Source organism: Vigna umbellata, chromosome 6 (genome assembly GCF_029865625.1).
Source record: "Vigna umbellata cultivar VRB3 chromosome 6, Vumbellata_1.0, whole genome shotgun sequence".
Taxonomy (NCBI): Eukaryota; Viridiplantae; Streptophyta; class Magnoliopsida; order Fabales; family Fabaceae; genus Vigna; species Vigna umbellata.
Window position 1 is genome coordinate 15134558 of NC_142170.1, and position 18352 is coordinate 15152909.

The window sequence follows — 18352 nt, forward strand, 5'->3', positions numbered from 1 at the left end:
TCCCTTCAGATGAAACTATGGTTGAGAGAAGTTAGGCAAGTGAATTAGATTTGCAGGACTATTATATAATTATTTAGTTAGAAGGAAAAAAAAACTAAATTTGAAAAAGTTGTAATAAAAGAAAATAACTTAAAATGGTCAAAATTCCCGAAGTAGTATAACAGTAATTTGCTAAGAAAGACATAGTGAAACTTGCATTGGAGAATTCTGAAACTGAAATGAAAGACAGGACAACCCAATTCATGAAATGGTCGGATATGAATTTGAAATGATAAATTTGTACTATATTGACAAGTTGGTCCCAAAATATCAGCTATAAAATAATAATAAGGGTCAATTTGAATTTTTGGATATTGTTATTTGTGAAGAAAATATTAAAAAACAAATATTTTTATTTTATTTTATACATATGAATAATAAATATCGGCTATAAAAAATAATAATAAAAGTCAATTTCAATTTTATTCCGTCTTCTTTATAATAAAAAAGAAATATAGAAAAGTTTCTTTATCGAGGCAAAAGGTCGTTGTTTTGTTTCCAAAAGTTGCAGATTTTTCCTCGGGTTGTTGGAGTCATGGACAAGAAGCTCAATACTCGAGGAACTTGTAAAATGTCAAAAAGCTTAAAACAGAAAACGGATTGATTAACCATATTCTATGTTAATTATAATACATAAGTTATAATATATGTTTATGAGAAAAAATAAATACCAAATTGAAATTATTAATTAATTGATTAATTATATTATGATTAATTTTGAAAATAGAATATTATTTTATCTATTTAATAACTTTTTAATCTAAGTAAAAAATTTATACCTTAACAATTATTTCAGGAGTATGAAATAAGTACATCAAAATTCAGAAAAAGAAGTACCAATAAAACATCTTGTGTCAGGATCACATCTTGTCAGGTCTAATTAAACAAGTAAACATTGATAAGTAAGGTTCTATACGACATCACACCACACCACTCCCACCATGAAAAGAATATAATTGTACCTAAATTTATCATATTTTTTTATTTTTTTTTTCTTTCTATCTTTATTTGAATACATAAGGCTTCTTTGTAAGCCCATATTTTCGAAAATGATTTTAACATCTTTTAAATTGTATAATTATTTTATTTCATATGCTTCTAACTTTAACTTTATTGTTTTTTAATTAAATTTTAATTTTATTGTTTTTATTAATTTCTTTTCATTTTAATTAAATTAAATATTTATTTTTTTAAACCAACAAAAGCATTCAGTAATTTTATTATTAATTTTGTCAATAATAAATCATAACAAAACAGTGCATCTAAAAAAACGGTTTGCTATAAATAATTACAATCTTTATCGGTCATTGTTATTAAAACATAGAAAAATTATTACAATGCTATAAACTATTCAGCAGAAAATTTATATATTTAGAACATTATGACCAAAATTAATTTCTGGACTAAAAAATATACACAGACAATTTTTATAATCTTTGTTTATCATTCTTAATGAATAAAAAATAATTTTGACTATGACAGAGTGATTTTTCTTAGGAAATAGAGATAAGGAATCTCATGCCACACTTACTAACCCTCACCCTCAGTCAATCAATGCTTACAAATAGTTCAGATATCTGTGAACTCTCAAACTAAATTTATTTTAAAGGTTCTAAATATATTTTTAGTCCCTAAACTATTGGTCGTTTCTGATTTTCGTTCCTCTTTCAAAGTAAGGTACAATTTGGTCCTCATTCTTTTCGAAAAGTTCGTTTTAGTCCTCGGAATTTTGGTTTTAGTCCTCATTTGTTGCTAAATGAGGACCAAATTTTTAAACAGTGTTTAGTTTTCGAGGACTAAAACGAACGTTTCGAAAAGAATGAGGACCAAATTGTATTTGAAAGAGGGACGAAAACCAGAAACAGCTAATAGTTTAGGAACTAAAAACATATTTAACCCTATTTTCAATTTTCTTACATTCTTACAATGGTGGAGAGTAATACATTTTTACATTCATTTTAACACATAATATAAAATTAAAATGATTAAAATAAAAGTAAATTTTTGTATTTAAAAAAAAAGAAAAGTAAAAAAGTAAGAAACATTTTTTATTTTCTTAATAAAAAATTGACCAACAATCCAAAGTCAGGTCTCCAATTTCCCAAAAGGACTGAACTACACATCTCCACTCTGTGGTCTCTATTTTCACTATTTTCATTGGGGGAACAAACATTCAACCAGTGCATTGTCTCTCCAACAGGAAACATCTCTCTACTTTATCAAACACATTCAATGTCTTGTTTTTCTTCCTATCATATTTCAATTGCCACAACCTTTCACTCTTTCACCCAAATTTCTTCACTCACATATCAAACCCTTCACTGATGGCACCACAAGACAGAGATGGATCCAAAGTTGCACTCACTTTGGCTTTCTTCTTTTTCTTCATTGTTCTACTTCCTCAGTCAGGTAACCAAAACTCTTCATTTTTGTCACTTTTTATCACATTAAGCAAGAAATTCATCTGATGCATTTTTGGCATTTTCCCATTTGTCTAAGACTTTTGTGCTTTATATCATCTTGGTAGGTGGATCTGTGATGTCTGATAGAAGAAATAGTTTGATGATGGGGTCAAAACCTCCAGCTTGTGGAAACAAGTGCATGAATTGTAGGCCTTGCACAGCAACTGTGGTGATTCCTAATCACAAGACCAAAGGTTTCATGGCTTCCTCTCACCGCCAGGATGATACCTATTACCTCCTTTCATGGAAATGCAGATGTGGAGATAAGTTCTTTCAGCCATAAGAATCAACCCTACATCTTCCTTTAACCCTATATCTATGTATATTATTTTTCAATCCATAATATTACTATAGACCCTACTTGGTGAATGGATTATTCAACTTGTCTTCATCTTTATCCATTGATTTAAGATGTATACATGTTCTTATATATGGTCAAGTAACTAAATGAAGGAGATAACTTGCTTTGATGCAATAGTTTTCTTGTTTTATGTGACTGTGAATGTTACTTCTTTCATGAATATCATCTCCATGCCTAATAGAGATAGATAAGATTACTATATATGCATGCAGGCAAGGCAAGAAATATCAGTATTCTAATTCAAATCACTAACATAATTATTTAATAAACTTAAATATAAGACTTATATATATATATATATATATATATATATATATATATATATATATATATATATATATATATATATATATATATATATATATATATCTATGTATATATAGTACCTTAATTTCATATATTTTAAATATTTATGGTATACTTTGTATGGCTTAAAATTACTTTATAGATATATGGTGGTGACAAGTTCAGCAATTATGCAGATGATAATAGTTTTTGCATGTAAGATAGGGATATGATATTATTAGGAAGGAAATCTAGCATGTATGTAGAGCTAGGAGTTTTTAGACATTTGCAAATCTAATTTTTTTTTTTCAAACCATTGAGTTAAGTTTTGTTAGGCAAATAAATTCTGCAGCTCGGATAAATAAGGTGCAAAAGTTTATTTTGCAACCACGCCGTATCAATTTATTCAAAAAAATTATTATTATTTTAAATATATTAAAAGTATTTAATAAATATATGACCCATACTATAAAAATACTCCTCATTTTCTAAAGTATACGAGCTTCATTTTTCTCACTATTATTTATCTACTTTAAAATTAAAAAAGAGAGTATATATTAAGAAATAGAACTTACATTTCATTTATAATAAAATATTTGGAATTCCGATCCCTAATTACCGATGGAACTTAATATTATGTGCCTTTTCAAAATTTTGTTTCTCGTAAATTAAAGTAAAAAGAAAAATCGATTTTAATATAGTACAATAACCAGAAAAATGTATTTTTTTTTTCTTGTTGGAGTAAATATTGGTACATATTGGGGATGATTAATTTCTAATATAAAAAAATGACCCACTTTTAATGAGATATATATCACCTCTCACATTTTTTTTCATCCCCATTCGAGTAACGTTTTAATATACAATCTAATAGTTAGAATTGATTTTAACATAAATGACTATTTATATATAACTTTTTATGTTACAGTTGCTAATTTCAGTCAAATTAAAAAAAAAAAAAACACATTTTTGTAAAAGATAACCTTCCATCATATATTCACAATTACTTGTGTATACAATTATGCTATATATTTCAAGATGAATTTTCATTGAAACAAAAGAGATTATGTAGTATACATAAAATACATAATCTTTTACAAAATAGGACCTTTGAACTTCTAAATTTCTGTATGAACTTAGTTCACAAAGCCCTAAAGGGTTGGGTCAACAACAGCGGACCCTCCGAACACTGTTCCAAAGATATCTTTATCATAAACCAAATCAAAATCCCTCTTTGCTCTGCTTCTCCTCAATAGTCTTATCAAAAGCGACCTTCACATTATAGAGTGAAACAAATCTGGGATCATTTTTTATTTTAAATTAAAACAATTATATAATATTCTCACGAATAAATAAAGTATTAAAATTTTCTATTTATTTTCATATACTGTACTTTAAAGAGCAAAGGCTTTTCAGCTGTTCCTTTTTTTCGATTCTTAAATTAAAGAAAAAATTGAAGTGAATAAAATCTCTAGTTCTAGAAGCTACAAGTTACCTTTTCTGCTTTACTTTCTACTTTTTCTTTAGGTACATACAAACAAATCTTCATTATTTGTTTGCTATCCATATGATTAGAGTGTTTGAAGTAATGAGTGAGAAGATGGAGATAAGATTCTTCAAGCATAGATTGATGGAGAAAAAGAGAAAAAGATAGCATGGTAGCTTGAAATATCCCATGTCGTGGTTTTGTAGTGACAACATTTCACTCATGTAATAATGAAAGTTGTGTTATACTATGTTAATTAATTCAATGATGAGCATGGGCACAGTTTGTCACCCAAGACAGTTTTGACGCATGTTCAGAAGCAACTGGCCAAAACTGTGGCTAGATGGTGACACCATTTCTGTCACTTACAAAAGCCATTCATGGCCGTTCAATCTTGCAGCTTGCAATAACTCAGGTTCACAGAAATGGGTCCACACTGATTCATGTCAGTCAATCGTGTCCTCGCCAAAGAGATCCTAATCTCCAACTTGTATTTTTCTAATGCTCAAATGCTACATGCTGAAATGCCACATAGTGTATTAAAATGACTCACCCCTTCTTTGGTTTTTGTGTTCTGTCTCAATTTATGAGGTTCTCTTTCTCATACTCATTCTCTCACTCTCAAATATCTCTGCCTTCCGGTGTTTTCTTCACTTTATTACACTTTCAGTCCCTACCACCTTCCAAATGTGACTTCTTCTACTACTACCATTTCTTTCTTACCATGCCATTCCCTTCTACTTCTACCCTTTTTCATTTTTCGTTGTTTTTCTCTCTCTGAAGTGCAAAAACATGTTACTCAGAAGTTGCACCGTATCAACTCCAACCTCATGGTTTTCCCATTCCGTGCACTCTTCATCTGAATCAGAACCGATTCTTCGGGTTCCTAGAGCAGTTTCAACTCCAATACAGAACTTGGCTGAGACACATATGTCTGGGAAGAAAATTTGCTTGTCACGAAGTAAAGTCCTGAAGAATAAGATGAAGGAAAGTGAAGAAGTGGAAGAGACAAAGCAGAAATTTTTCAGGAAGAGAGGAACACCACCTTCAGTTCGGGAACTGTTTTCGAGTTCTGGTTTAGATGGGCATGAAGAGGGTGGTTTGGGGTTGCAGACTTCGGTGATGGGTGGTGGGATGGGGAGTGGTGGTGGCAGGATCTGTGGTGGTTTTAATGGAAGTGGAAGAGGCTCATATGGTAGGGATTGGACGGATGCTTATTACCAGAACATGATTGAAGCGAACCCCAATAATGCTCTTTTGCTTGGAAATTATGCTAAGTTTTTGAAGGAGGTAATTAAGTTTGCTTAAGCTTGACCTTGATAGTGTGATCTTTCTCTTAAAATGATGAACTGATACTGTTAATGAAAACAAGAAAAAAGAGTCTAATCTGTAAGGTTATTCATCAACCGAAAAGTGAGAAGAAGAAAAAAGACTTATATCGTTGTCTTGTTTCTTTCTATCACTAACTAGTGTTTTTGTGACATTCAATTTGCAAATAGGTTCGTGGAGATTATCCTAAAGCAGGGGAGTATCTTGAAAGAGCCATTTTGGTTAATCCTGGAGATGCTAATGTTTTGTCCCTCTATGCTGATTTGATATGGCAAACAGAGAAGAATGCTGATCGAGCTGAGGGCTATTTTGATCAAGCTGTTAAAAGTTCACCAGATGATTGGTGAGATAAATATACACAGATTATGGTTTTTCTTCTTTACATACATTCTCCTAATAGAAAAATGGTACTTGTTTCTTTTGTAGTAGTGTTAGATGACCTTGCATCAAGAAAGTGTTATTAGCAAATTTTCTGGCTTAATTATTGTTGATAAAACTAATGTATGAACACCTTAATCATTGTCCATCTTCAGCTATGTTCTGGCTTCTTATGCAAAATTTCTCTGGGATGTTGAAGAAGACGAAGAGTGCCAACAAAAGACTGATCTGGGCCATGCATATCCACTTGATCTCTTTAAAGAAACTAGAGACAGCCCTCATGTTACCGAAGCTTTTCAATCCTACCTCTCTGAATGAACTTCTTAAAAGACTAATGAACTATTATAGTCTCAGACAATAATGTCTTCCCTTTTTTTCATCTGTTGTAAGTGACTACTATATATACATATCGGTTTAGGAGACTAGAGTTGACTATCTAGCTGTGAATAGCTTATGCTACAAATAAGAGAAACCAAACCTGTAATCTGTCTTCTGTTGTATACTAGGGAGGCTTCCACTGCTGTATCTTGAGAATATGAAATTTTGGTTCAAAATAAAGAAAAAAGAATAACCCTTTTTCGGTTTCATCATGTTCTTTAATTGCCTATAAAGAACTATAATTCTTAAAAACAGTGATCACCAAATGAGATATCTGTTGATTCATATGTAACAGCGTCCACGCCTCTCCTCGTATTGAATTCAAGACTGAGTTGAAGTTTTACATGGAATAAAAATGGGCCAAAAAGAAATGTTTAGTCTCCCTCATGACTTATTTTGGTATCATATTTTCCTTACGTTTCTCCAAAATAAAACTCAACATCTTGTCCTCCCTTTATTGATCAAGGATTAAATATGTTGGGCGAAGCAATTGATCCAATTCCATGACAAGAAAGGAAAACAACAAAAACTTCCTTGTAAAAAAAATTAAGTAAACGAAGTTTACATTAGTTATATACTGTAAATTGGTTTAATCTTTAATTAATTAATATGAGACTTTTAGCATATTTTTTTTACATCGAAGTATATATATCTCATACGTAGTAATAAACATTAATAGTTTATCCGATATTGGTCCAATAGCATGTGGAACTTTAAGTTTAATACTCAATGGTTTGAAATCTATGCATGAAGTGTCAATGTGAAAAGTCTTATATTTAACGGAGAGATGTTATAAATCCAACTTTCTCAAAATACCCCCATCAAATAAAACATAGAATATTCATGGATAGGTTTAAATAACAATATAACATAAACAATGGCTCCAAATGTAGATGGGACCTGGTTTGCGACTTCATGTTTGTCGTCACAGCCAATTGTATTGGAGGTATGGGTCTCTGTCTTCATTGTCTTTCTTTGTAAACTGTCACACACTCCTTGATAAGGTGATACCATGTTTGAGATGCGTCTCATTTAAACACTCTCTTCTCATAATTTTGTACTGACTCCATGAGAATTGATATCACCGTTAATTTAGTCTTAGTTATTAATGTATTATCTGAGGCTTCATAAATATTCATAAGCTTTTATTTCTGGCTAGACTGAGATTCTGAAATACTAAGAAAAGGAAATGCGATTTGGAAATACATATCTAGATTTCATCGTCAATCATCAAATCTGTATTTACAAAAAACCATGTAGAATTCTGAGGTCAAAATATCCTACAATCCATGTTGGTCATATGAGTTATGAATAAGAGTTACCTATTTAATGTTCTTTCTTATCTGTATGAATGATCAAATGCTCCGAAGTCTATCTACACACGTGATAAGAAATACCTTCTCCGCCACTCATCTTCTCTTGTCCAATTAGAATTCAGCTAAGAGTCTGAGTCCACCAGGATTAGGTACACCAAATGGAAAAAGTTTCTTTCACATCTGACTATTATTTCAGAATCTCCATAGGATTAGAATGATCTTTAACAAAATTTAACTTTAATATTGAGGAGCAGTGTCAAATGATGTCAAAGTATCATTCTCTACCACAAATAGCATTTCAAGCATTGCAGATAATGAAGATTGTTTTTTCTTTCTTTTTTTCTAGTTTTTAAGGCTACCATCATATTAATCCGCATCATTTTGCCTTTAATTTTGCTTGGAGACTGTTTTTTGTAAAATAACCAGGTACCTAAATAACGAGAATATCGTCATCCATCCACAGGCAGAAGAAAGACAAGTACAAGTTCCATTCTGCACTTCGTATGTACAAAATTTGATAGGATTTCTAAATGAAAACACAATGAAAAGCAAAATCGATGCTCATAGAATTGAAACTAAGCATTAAAAATCACTTATGCATGACTCATTTAACTACTTACACTTGATCTCATCTTGGTCCTGATAATTGAACACATGACATGGGTACATTACTGAAAAAACTGGCCTGTCCCGATGAAGTAGCTTCTCCGCTACTCAATTTCATGAAAGCTGAATAAGTACCAGCTTGAGATAATGAAGGGGGATCAGGTACAACACACAAGCCTTCAAGCATCTGAGATACCTTTGACATGGAAGGCCTCAAACTCACGTCATCTTGTATGCACCAAAGAGCAACTTTTAGAGCAGTCTCAACCCTTTCGTCCTTCTCATCAATATCTATCTTTGGATCAAGAACTTCTTTCAGTTTCCCTTCATCCATCATTCTGAACACATAAGAAGGAAAATGTGCCTTCTCTGCCCCTTCCCATTGATCATAGTTCTTCCTCCCTCCGATTATCTCAAGCAAGAGCATGCCATAGCTGAACACATCACTCTTCTCCGAAATTGCGTAGTTGGTAATCCATTCTGGTGCTAAATACCCTCTTGTGCCCCTCAGAGTTGTGAACACATGGCTCTGCTCGCGGCTCATTAGCTTGGCCAATCCAAAATCTGAAACCTTTGCTGTGAAATTGTCATCAAGAAGAACATTTTGTGGCTTGATGTCACAGTGGATGATCCTCACTTCACACTCCTCGTGGAGATAGGCCAATCCCTTAGCCGTGCCTATTGCAATGTTGTACCTTGTTTCCCAGTTCAGCAAGAAACTGTTCTCACTGTTCTTGAAGATCCATTTGTCCAGAGAACCCCTTGCCATGTATTCATAGACAAGAAGGCGATGAGGACCCTCAGCACAGAACCCTTTGAGCTTCACCAAATGAACATGATGAATACTTCCAATTATGGACACTTCTGCTTTGAACTCTTTGGCACCTTGTCCAACACCTTCCAATTTTTTCACGGCCAACTGGGTGCCATCTTCAAGCTCACCTAAATACACTGAGCCAAAACCTCCTTCCCCAATTTTTGTGGAGAAGTCCTTAGTTGCTCTACAAAGAGCAGAAAAAGTAAAACGCGCAGGCATCCCAGAGATACTGTCCAAGAAATCATCGTCTTCCTCAAAGGTGTCTTCAGGATACCTAGCAACATTCTTCTTCCTCTTGTAGTAGTACAAGAATACTGTGACAAGACCAACAATAACCAGAACTGTGAGAACAACTATGATTACAACTAGCACCGTGTCATTCCTTCCATTTTTGTTGCTGTGTCCATCGTCACTACCAATGGAGACCTTCATGAATGAAACATATCCACTGGTGCCCCACTTACTGCGTTGGAAACTCCCTGTCTCATCAAAATGAAAGCATCTACCGGTACTGTTTTCAAAGAAAAGCACACGGCAAGAGCAGTTTCCTACACAAGACTCTTTGCAAGAATTCAGGGTTGATTTTGAGACCGGTGCAGTGTACTTGAGAGCAAAATAATCAAGATCTTCACCGACAGACACAAGTTCTGTTGAAGTACTGGAACAGGTGGAGATGTTAGGAGGTTTGCAGTTAAAACGAGTTCTGAGAAGTTTGGGGCAGATGCACCAGTTTTCAAAGAAGCAAACATAGTAAGGATCACAAGGCTGAGGAGTGCCACAGGGGTCTTGTGGTACCTTAAATGCCTCAGGGGTGGGAGGCTTCCCTTTGTTAAGGTCATAAAAAGTGATAGCACCGGTTGGATCCAAGGTAGCAGCCCACAATGAGTTTTGATCTGAGTGCTCAGAGAAATTAACTTTCCACAGCAAAGCTCGATTTGTGTCATAAAATCTCCATGAATTGGACACCAGAGAAGCTGAGTGAACCTTGGTGGTGGAATTTTTGGAGCTTGTATGAACCTCTTCTGATAGGGACCAGTACACTTGTGGAGGTTCAAATCCTGCGTAGAGAAGCAAATCACCGGCCATATAACTAAGATAATAGATCATGTTCAAGCTGTTGTGGAAGCTTTTGAGCGTCATTCCCTCCACAAATTCTTGCCCTGGCAAAAGAGTGTCAGTGGGATGGCTAAAACTTTGCCAAATGGCTGTCCCATTATCCCCAACCAACACCAAATTCCCTGAGTCTAGCAACTCCATGGCTCTCACTTTATGCCCTGTTGTATTCGTTGCCCAAACCACACCATCATCACCTTTCAAATATGCATTCCCACTACGCTCCAGCTCAAATTTAGCAGATTTCCCAACCAATAAACCTCTGTTGGCAGTCCAAACCACTTTGTAGCTGCTCAAGTGCAAGACAACTAAAACAAACGACGAAACATCGAGTGTGGTGAAGAATCCAAAACCGAAAGCAGAGCTGTTGGATATCAAGAAAAAACCATTATGGTCGCTCCAATCAGGCTGAGATGCACTGAAGCCAGGATATATCTGAAGAATGTGTTGATCTTTCGCCAGACAGGTACTAAACAAAAGGAACACACAGAAAAACAATGTTCCCCGACTTAATATACCCATCATTCTATAACTGCATCAAAACATTAACTATTAACTCAAACAAGGATCGTGTAAGATCTGAGAAGATAATAAACAATATGGTTACTAACACTACACCTTGAGTTACTGGACAAAGGTATGAAATTGTTTCCTTGAGTGAAACAGAAGCAAACCACGAGGTGAGTGTGGAACTACTGTAAAAAGATGAAGATTTTCATGGAAAGATATGGTTTTTAGTGCAGGAAAGCATGTCAGAAAAGATAGAAGGAAGTGCAGAAAGAAATGAAGAGAAAGAGTATAAGAGGTATGAATATGGCACACCTTATTTTGCATTGAGTATGTGGTGATGTTAGAATGTGGAAGGAGAAAGAAGAGGAAGATCAGAAGGAGTTCTGTGCAGCTTATCCATGGCTACATAAGGTTGAAATTCTATGAGCTTTCACTACAGAATAATAAATGACAGGGATGATGTTGTTGCATAGTTCCATCATGCTCCTAAACTTGCCTGTTTTTGAGGTTATTGACCATCTTGACTTCTCTCTGTATATGACTATATATATAGATAATGAAGGGAATTTGTAAAAAAATAAAATAAAATTTAAAATGAATCATTTTTTCTTAATTTGTTCAGATTTTTATTTTTTTTATATAATCTGAGTTAGATTAACAATGAATCATTTATATAATTAATTTGTTCATATTTAAAACTTATATTTAAAATACTAAATGATATTTAAAAATATTTAATGTAGAATATGTTAAATAATATAAATAGTTAGGATCAAAAAAAATTTACACATTAGATAAAATAATAGATGAATATAAATTTATAAACACATGAATATATTTATTGTTAAGAGACTTTTTAAAATAATATAAAGAAGTGAGAGTTTGGTCGGACAACATTTATCATTTTGAATGAAATTTGAAAACCAAAAATAAATTTAATTTTAATTATTTTTATTTTATTTTAATTTAATTTATAATAATTAAATATATAAGGATGAATAGTTTTTTTATTCAAAAAAATACAACCTTCTTTGAATAATATGTTACAAATTGACACCAAACTTAATGAACTTCAATTTTTCGTAGTACTGGTTCAATTTCATAAAATAAAAACTACAATATTTGGTACCGTTCTCGATTGGCAATCGAGGGCCACTTTTGAAATGTCCATTGAGAAGGCTACAAATGTTTTCTTTAGATTGGTGGATAGATAGTGAAAAGATAATAAATAAAAGAAAAACAATTGGAAAATAAAGATGGTTGGATTAAAAAAGAAAGGGGTAGAAAAAGGAATGAATACAAATTTATAATGCATTTTTACATATTAATGTATTTTAAAAATAGTTTAAATAAATTTTTAAAATAATTTTAAATATATGAAATAGAGTTAAAGTAAATTTTAAATTAACATAATAAAATTGCTATAAAATTTTGACAAAACAAAATACATTTAAAAATAATGATATATTAAAATGAACTATTTATATAAAATGTTAAAATGAAAAATAATTAATTAATTTAATTTATTATTTTAATTGTTTAATTTGTTATATTATAATAATGACACGTGACATAAATAGTGAATAAAATAAAATGTCATTAATTAAAATTGTTTTATTAGCCAAATGTATGATAAATATAATATATTACATTGTCATCATAGATCTGGCATAACATATTATATATTTTTTAAAAATAATATAAAAACAAATTAAAATATTAAAGATAATGGAATAAAATTAAAAATCATCATAAAATAAAAAATAAAAGTTATTTAATCAAAAATAGAAAAATATATTATTATAAAGAAATTGATGTTTTAGGACTTTGACTTCATCTGAAAATGCGTTGGCAGAGCCAGCTGCCACATTAGTTTCCACCCAACCCTATTTATTAGAGTACTCTTTTTACTTATTGTCACACTGCAACATCAGAACACGCATTTATTAATTCGGAGAATTATTAAATACTATAACTTTCACGAATATTTATATATACTATAATAACTCTGCCATTAATAAATTGATTAATTAGGCAGAATGAAAATTTCATCTTACTAATTATAATGCAATTACTGGACACACAACCAATAAAAACTTCAATTTTCCATGTCGTTTTCAATATTTTTGTTTGCAAAATATATATATATATATAGTATTTTTATTTCATGATATATTAAGGTATTTTTATCTACTAAAACACAATTTTAAAATGTATTAACTGAAAAATAGACGTAGACAAGTTAACAAAATATCAAATATTGAAAAAAATATGAAATATATATATATAATATTTGAAAAAAAATTATATCAATTGGAAACATATCGCTGAGATAGTTTTTTTTATATATAAAACCAAACAGAAGACTACCTATGTTTTTAATAATATTATTCCAACTTAATAAAGCTGGTAGAAATATAAAGGATTAAATATGTTTTTAGTCCCTAAACTATTGATCGTTTTTGGTTTTCATTCCTCTTTCAAAGTAAGGTACAATTTGATCCTCATTCTTTTCGAAACTTTCGTTTTAGTCCTCGGAATTTTGGTTTTAGTCCTCATTTCTTACTAAATGATGACCAAATTTTTAAATAGTGTTTAGTTTTCGAGGACTAAAACGAACGTTTCGAAAAGAATGAGGACCAAATTGTACCTTACTTTGAAACAGTGACGAAAACCAGAAACGACCAATAATTTAGGGACTAAAAACATATTTAACCCAAATATAAATAAAGAAAGAGACACTTAATTAAGTTTTCTTTTCCTGAAACTGATTTTGAAAAAGTCTAAAGTTGTCTAGAAAAGGATTGACGTGTAAATAATGGGGTCAATGTTAATTGATTAAAGAAAAAAAGTCACAACCTACTAAAACTATATGAACACAAAGTGTGTCTTGTGAATTCATTCAATCCTACACTTTTCTTTTCTTCTTTTTAACCCATCTATTCTAAACCATGTTCTTTTACTTTTGCTAGTGTGGACAGGGAAAAATTCTTACCAAAAACAGAAAAAGAAAGGTTTATAATTTAATAGGATTTTTTTACCAAAATTTAGAACAATTAATAATCTCACATTTTATATCATCAAACATGTAAGTTTATAAAGTAAATTTTAAGTCTATTTTAATTTTATAAAGTTAGTCTGTAAGATAAATTTGTATTCAATTGTGTATTTTAAACTGGTTTTAATATTAGTTGAGGTGTGATTTTCAACCTAACTTTTACGTTTTGTGTTTAGAATTAGATAATATATTTAATAAAAAACAAATTTTTATTAAAATAAACTCTAAATTATAGATATTTGAATTTTAAATCTAATTTAATCTTATTTTAACTATTCGTTTATATATTTTAAAGTGACCTCGTTACTTATTTATATGAAATTTTTAATGTAATCACAATAATTATCAAATAAAACAGTGAATTACTAAAAAACACAAAACAATATCCAAAGATACTCAAATTGTGTGAAAAAAATTATATAAATATTGAATAAAGTTAACAAAATAATCAATTCATTCTGGAATGATTTAACTTGACACTAGTTTGTTAAAAATGGGATGGATTATGATGAATCCACGTATTAAAATGAGTTAGAATTCTTGAGATGTTTTTTTAATGAACGGACTAGCAGCTAATTTTTTTATTTTTTATTTTCAAAATTTGTTTAAAAATATATTTCACCATGTAAATATTTTTCTCACATTTAATCGTATATAAATATAATTAATGTCTCTAATTAAATAATAATTATATATTTATATGTTAATTTATTTTATTATAATTAATATTTAGATTTTAGTTTGTAAGTGTTGATTAATTTAAATTATAATGTTATTGTATATTTTTCTTTTTAAAGTAACATAATAAAAATAATAATAATTTTTAACTATATTTTATTTAAATTTTTAATTTAAAAAGTAAAACAACATATTAGTTGAAATGGACAAAAACATATTAGTAAGTTTAAAACTCTAACTCAACGTGACAAATTTCGTCATTCCAAATATTAAATTTTTAGAGCGTGTTCAATGTGTATATAAGGAAAGTTTTTAAAATCATATAATTGAAAATATTTATTAATATAGAAAACAATAATATATTTATTTTAAAATTTAAATATTAAAATCGTATTTAATTCTATTTAATTTTACTTAGAAAAATGAAAAATTTTCCATCCCAACGTATGTAATAATTGTTACATCACAATTAAACCTAAATTTGTGATTTTGACATCTTTCCAATAGTTGCAACTTGATATAACAGTCTAATGATTCGTAGATGTTGGTATAACATTTAATAATTTTATATTCTTTAAAATTTGAGGTCTCAAATCATTTATATACTTTTTTCCTCTTTTCATTTTTTAAGATATTTTTTTAAAAATAAAATCGTGATAAAATTTTACCTTTCAAAACGAATAATATTCTAAATATACGATGATTTAATATAAGAATGTCTAAATGTATGATGATTTATTATAAGAATGTCATTTGGATCAAAACAATAATAAGTATATATATTTTTTTCCTCTTGATCAATGAATTCCAATTGCTTATTCGTTTACTTAATTATCATCATGTTAAAAAATATTCAACTTAAAATAAAAGAGATTATGATATATTAGTGACTCAAACCTAATATAGATAAGAAATCGTTAATCTTACAATAAAAAATAATAAGTCAAATTTAAGATTATTCAAATATTTTTTCAGAAAAAAAAATGTTAATCAGTACTTGACATTAAATGAGCTATACAATTTTAGGTTTAAAAGTTGCGCGTTCCAGCCCATACCAGGCAGCACATTCATAAAGAAGAAAAAAAAATTAATTAATCCTAAACATTGCATTAAATGAGCCATCTCATTTTAGGGTTTTAAAGTTGTGCATAAAAGACAGCAATGCAATCAAATAATATACCCTACCAAATTTAAAAATAATTATAAAATTAAGAAAGTTGTGTTTTATAAAGAGCATTAAAGAGAATAAACATCTTGGTAGATTTTAGGATTTATGCAATTAGAAAGTGTTATAAATAAACTTGTTTCAACTATTCAAATTCATTATCATTACACATTTTTTACATTAATTTATATATAAAATAAGGATAAAATGATTATAAAAATATAAAATTTTGTAATTTAAAAAAAAATTAGAGTAAAAAGTAAAACAAAAATATATTAAATGAATAAAAAAATTATGTGTTGTTAAAATATTATTTCTCTTTTAATATATTTATCCTTATTCACTCCAAAATGTTATATTATTTTTATGAAACTCATTTGAGGTTCGTTTAAGATTGTTAAATTATAGTTCCTTGTATATTTAAAAAATGAATTTGGAGGAGAGTGATTGAATGAATTTGAGAGGATTTGAGGATAAATTTTTGTTTGCTTATTTGAGTGGATTTTGGAACTAAGTAAGAGTGAATTTGGAAGTAAATTTTTTTAATCTGTGATATCAATCAAATTCTACACTAATTCTCACAAATTTTATTTCCAAATCCACTCTCATTTACCTCTAAAATTCATTCAAATAAACAACAAAAAATTTATCTTCAATTCCTCTCAAATTCATTCAATCACTCTCCTCAAATCCATTCAAGTGAACAAATTAGTGTTCACTAAAAGTAAAACTAATCTATAATATAAAAAAATAAAGTAAATTTTATTTTATAAATTAATTTTATATGATTAAATTAGATTTAAAATTTATTATATCAAAATTGTTTATTTTAACGAAGTCATGACCAATTTATAAAAAATAAATTAAACTTAAGATATATATATATATATATATATATATATATATATATATATATAATTATTCAATTTCTTTTTAGCATAGTACATCACGTTAATATTCGACAATAAACTTCTTGAAGCATGCGCGACAAAATTGCATTTTTGCTATTCCAATGAATCAATATGGAGGCGGACTTAGTATATTTGTCATAGAGTCTTCCACATGGCTTGAAAAAAATCTATCAACTATAAGAAGAATTTGAAAAAGATCTTCATCCAAAAAGTCATAATAAAAGCTCTTTATGAGAAAACTAGTGACAATAGGAATTTGTTTTTACTTTTTTATCATAACAAAAAGTAATAAAATTATAATTATAAAAATAAATATAAATAATCTTTACAATAATTTTTTTTTTATTTTGTAAATGATTTGTATTTATTTAATTTAAAAATGCTTAAATTTTAAAAAAGTTAAACAAAAAATGGTTCGATTTAAATAATCAGTCACTTAAAAGAATAAAATTTAAAAAAATGTAGATACAGAAATAATAATTTCTCTTTATATAATAATATATAGAGAGCATAAATAAATAAAAAACTAAAAAAGGAAAGTAAGAGAAAATCCAACCTCACGGTTATGTGTGTTCATTTTACACGTCATTTAGTTTATTCTTACTTTCAATTTATTATTATCTAATTACAATTAGAACGATGTTATTCATATATGATGTTAATGAATTATGATCTTTTTGTATAAGTTAATAGTTGATGAATTAATGATTGGCCTAACATTCTGTGATTTTACCATTTTACGTCACTTAATTATTCACAACAATATTGACATTTTAAGTTGGAAGAAATAAGTAGCAATTGAAAGAGAGCAAAATCTACTAAATGAAACATCTTTTCAAAGGAAAATGATAGTTTGACATACACAAAATTTTTATGTTAATTTAACACTATCTTTTCTTATTTTTTAAAAATATATAAAAGTTTACATTTTTTTTATAATTATTGTGTTAAATGAATATAAAAATATATCATCTTATAATTAATTATTTTTATTATTACTCATTTAAAAAAAAAAACCATTGCATCCATATTTTCTACTTGGACCCCATTTATTTTTAAAATCACAATATTATTGTTGCGTGTTTTAGTACAAGCTGATGTTGCTACTCTCTTGTACATGGTTTAATGTCAGTGGTTGGTGGCGGCGGCGGCGGCACATGGTGGTTGGTGGTGGAGTATAGGTGTAAGGTGGTTCACCTAAGGATTTATCCGTCTTCAGAAACTTGGAAATACGTGTTCAAAACGGGATTGAAATTTCCAAAAGTTTGCAATTTGAGAAAATACTAAAAGTGTTCACCACCCTAAAAGTGAATTTCAATTCATATTTTTTAATTTACAATTTTATAATTCATTCTGAACTATCACAGGTTTTGGTAATTAAGTGAATTATTGGTTCATTTTATTCTTCAAATATATATTTTATATAATTATTGTGGTATAATTAAAATCCATTAACTCAA

At 29.2% G+C, this 18352-nt stretch overlaps 2 protein-coding genes and 1 pseudogene across 5 annotated transcripts; 2 read left to right on the forward strand and 1 right to left on the reverse strand.

Annotated features, from left to right (window-relative positions):
• Positions 1-2363: 2363 nt before the first annotated feature.
• On the forward strand, positions 2364-2924 carry LOC124832183 (EPIDERMAL PATTERNING FACTOR-like protein). Its single transcript, XM_047306321.2, has 2 exons — positions 2364-2448; positions 2567-2924. The coding sequence occupies exons 1-2, from the start codon at positions 2364-2366 to the stop codon at positions 2782-2784; spliced, it is 303 nt and encodes a 100-aa protein (XP_047162277.1). The 3' UTR covers positions 2785-2924.
• Positions 2925-5195: 2271 nt separating this feature from the next.
• Positions 5196-6925, forward strand: LOC124832203 (Tetratricopeptide repeat (TPR)-like superfamily protein). The gene is made up of 3 exons (XM_047306342.2): positions 5196-5923; positions 6133-6305; positions 6496-6925. The coding sequence occupies exons 1-3, from the start codon at positions 5426-5428 to the stop codon at positions 6656-6658; spliced, it is 834 nt and encodes a 277-aa protein (XP_047162298.2). The 5' UTR covers positions 5196-5425; the 3' UTR covers positions 6659-6925.
• Positions 6926-8495: 1570 nt separating this feature from the next.
• LOC124832202 (G-type lectin S-receptor-like serine/threonine-protein kinase SD2-5 pseudogene) lies at positions 8496-11590 on the reverse strand (annotated as a pseudogene). Of its 3 annotated transcripts, XR_015780448.1 has the most exons (3): positions 11393-11590; positions 11189-11265; positions 8496-11102 (listed from the first exon to the last, which is right to left on the reverse strand). The product of XR_015780448.1 is annotated as a G-type lectin S-receptor-like serine/threonine-protein kinase SD2-5 pseudogene, transcript variant X1 (transcript). The 3 variants fall into 3 exon arrangements; XR_015780450.1 differs by lacking the exon at positions 11189-11265; XR_015780449.1 differs by having other exon boundaries at positions 8496-11265.
• Positions 11591-18352: the final 6762 nt, after the last annotated feature.

Excerpts from the sequence above, each read along its gene's own strand:
- LOC124832183 (XM_047306321.2), top strand. The coding sequence starts at position 2,364 with ATGGCACCACAAGACAGAGATGGATCCAAAGTTGCACTCACTTTGGCT. Across the intron at positions 2,449-2,566 it reads TGTTCTACTTCCTCAGTCAG|GTGGATCTGTGATGTCTGAT; the intron begins GTAACCAAAACT and ends TCATCTTGGTAG.
- LOC124832203 (XM_047306342.2), top strand. The coding sequence starts at position 5,426 with ATGTTACTCAGAAGTTGCACCGTATCAACTCCAACCTCATGGTTTTCC. Across the intron at positions 5,924-6,132 it reads ATGCTAAGTTTTTGAAGGAG|GTTCGTGGAGATTATCCTAA; the intron begins GTAATTAAGTTT and ends ATTTGCAAATAG. Across the intron at positions 6,306-6,495 it reads AAAAGTTCACCAGATGATTG|CTATGTTCTGGCTTCTTATG; the intron begins GTGAGATAAATA and ends GTCCATCTTCAG.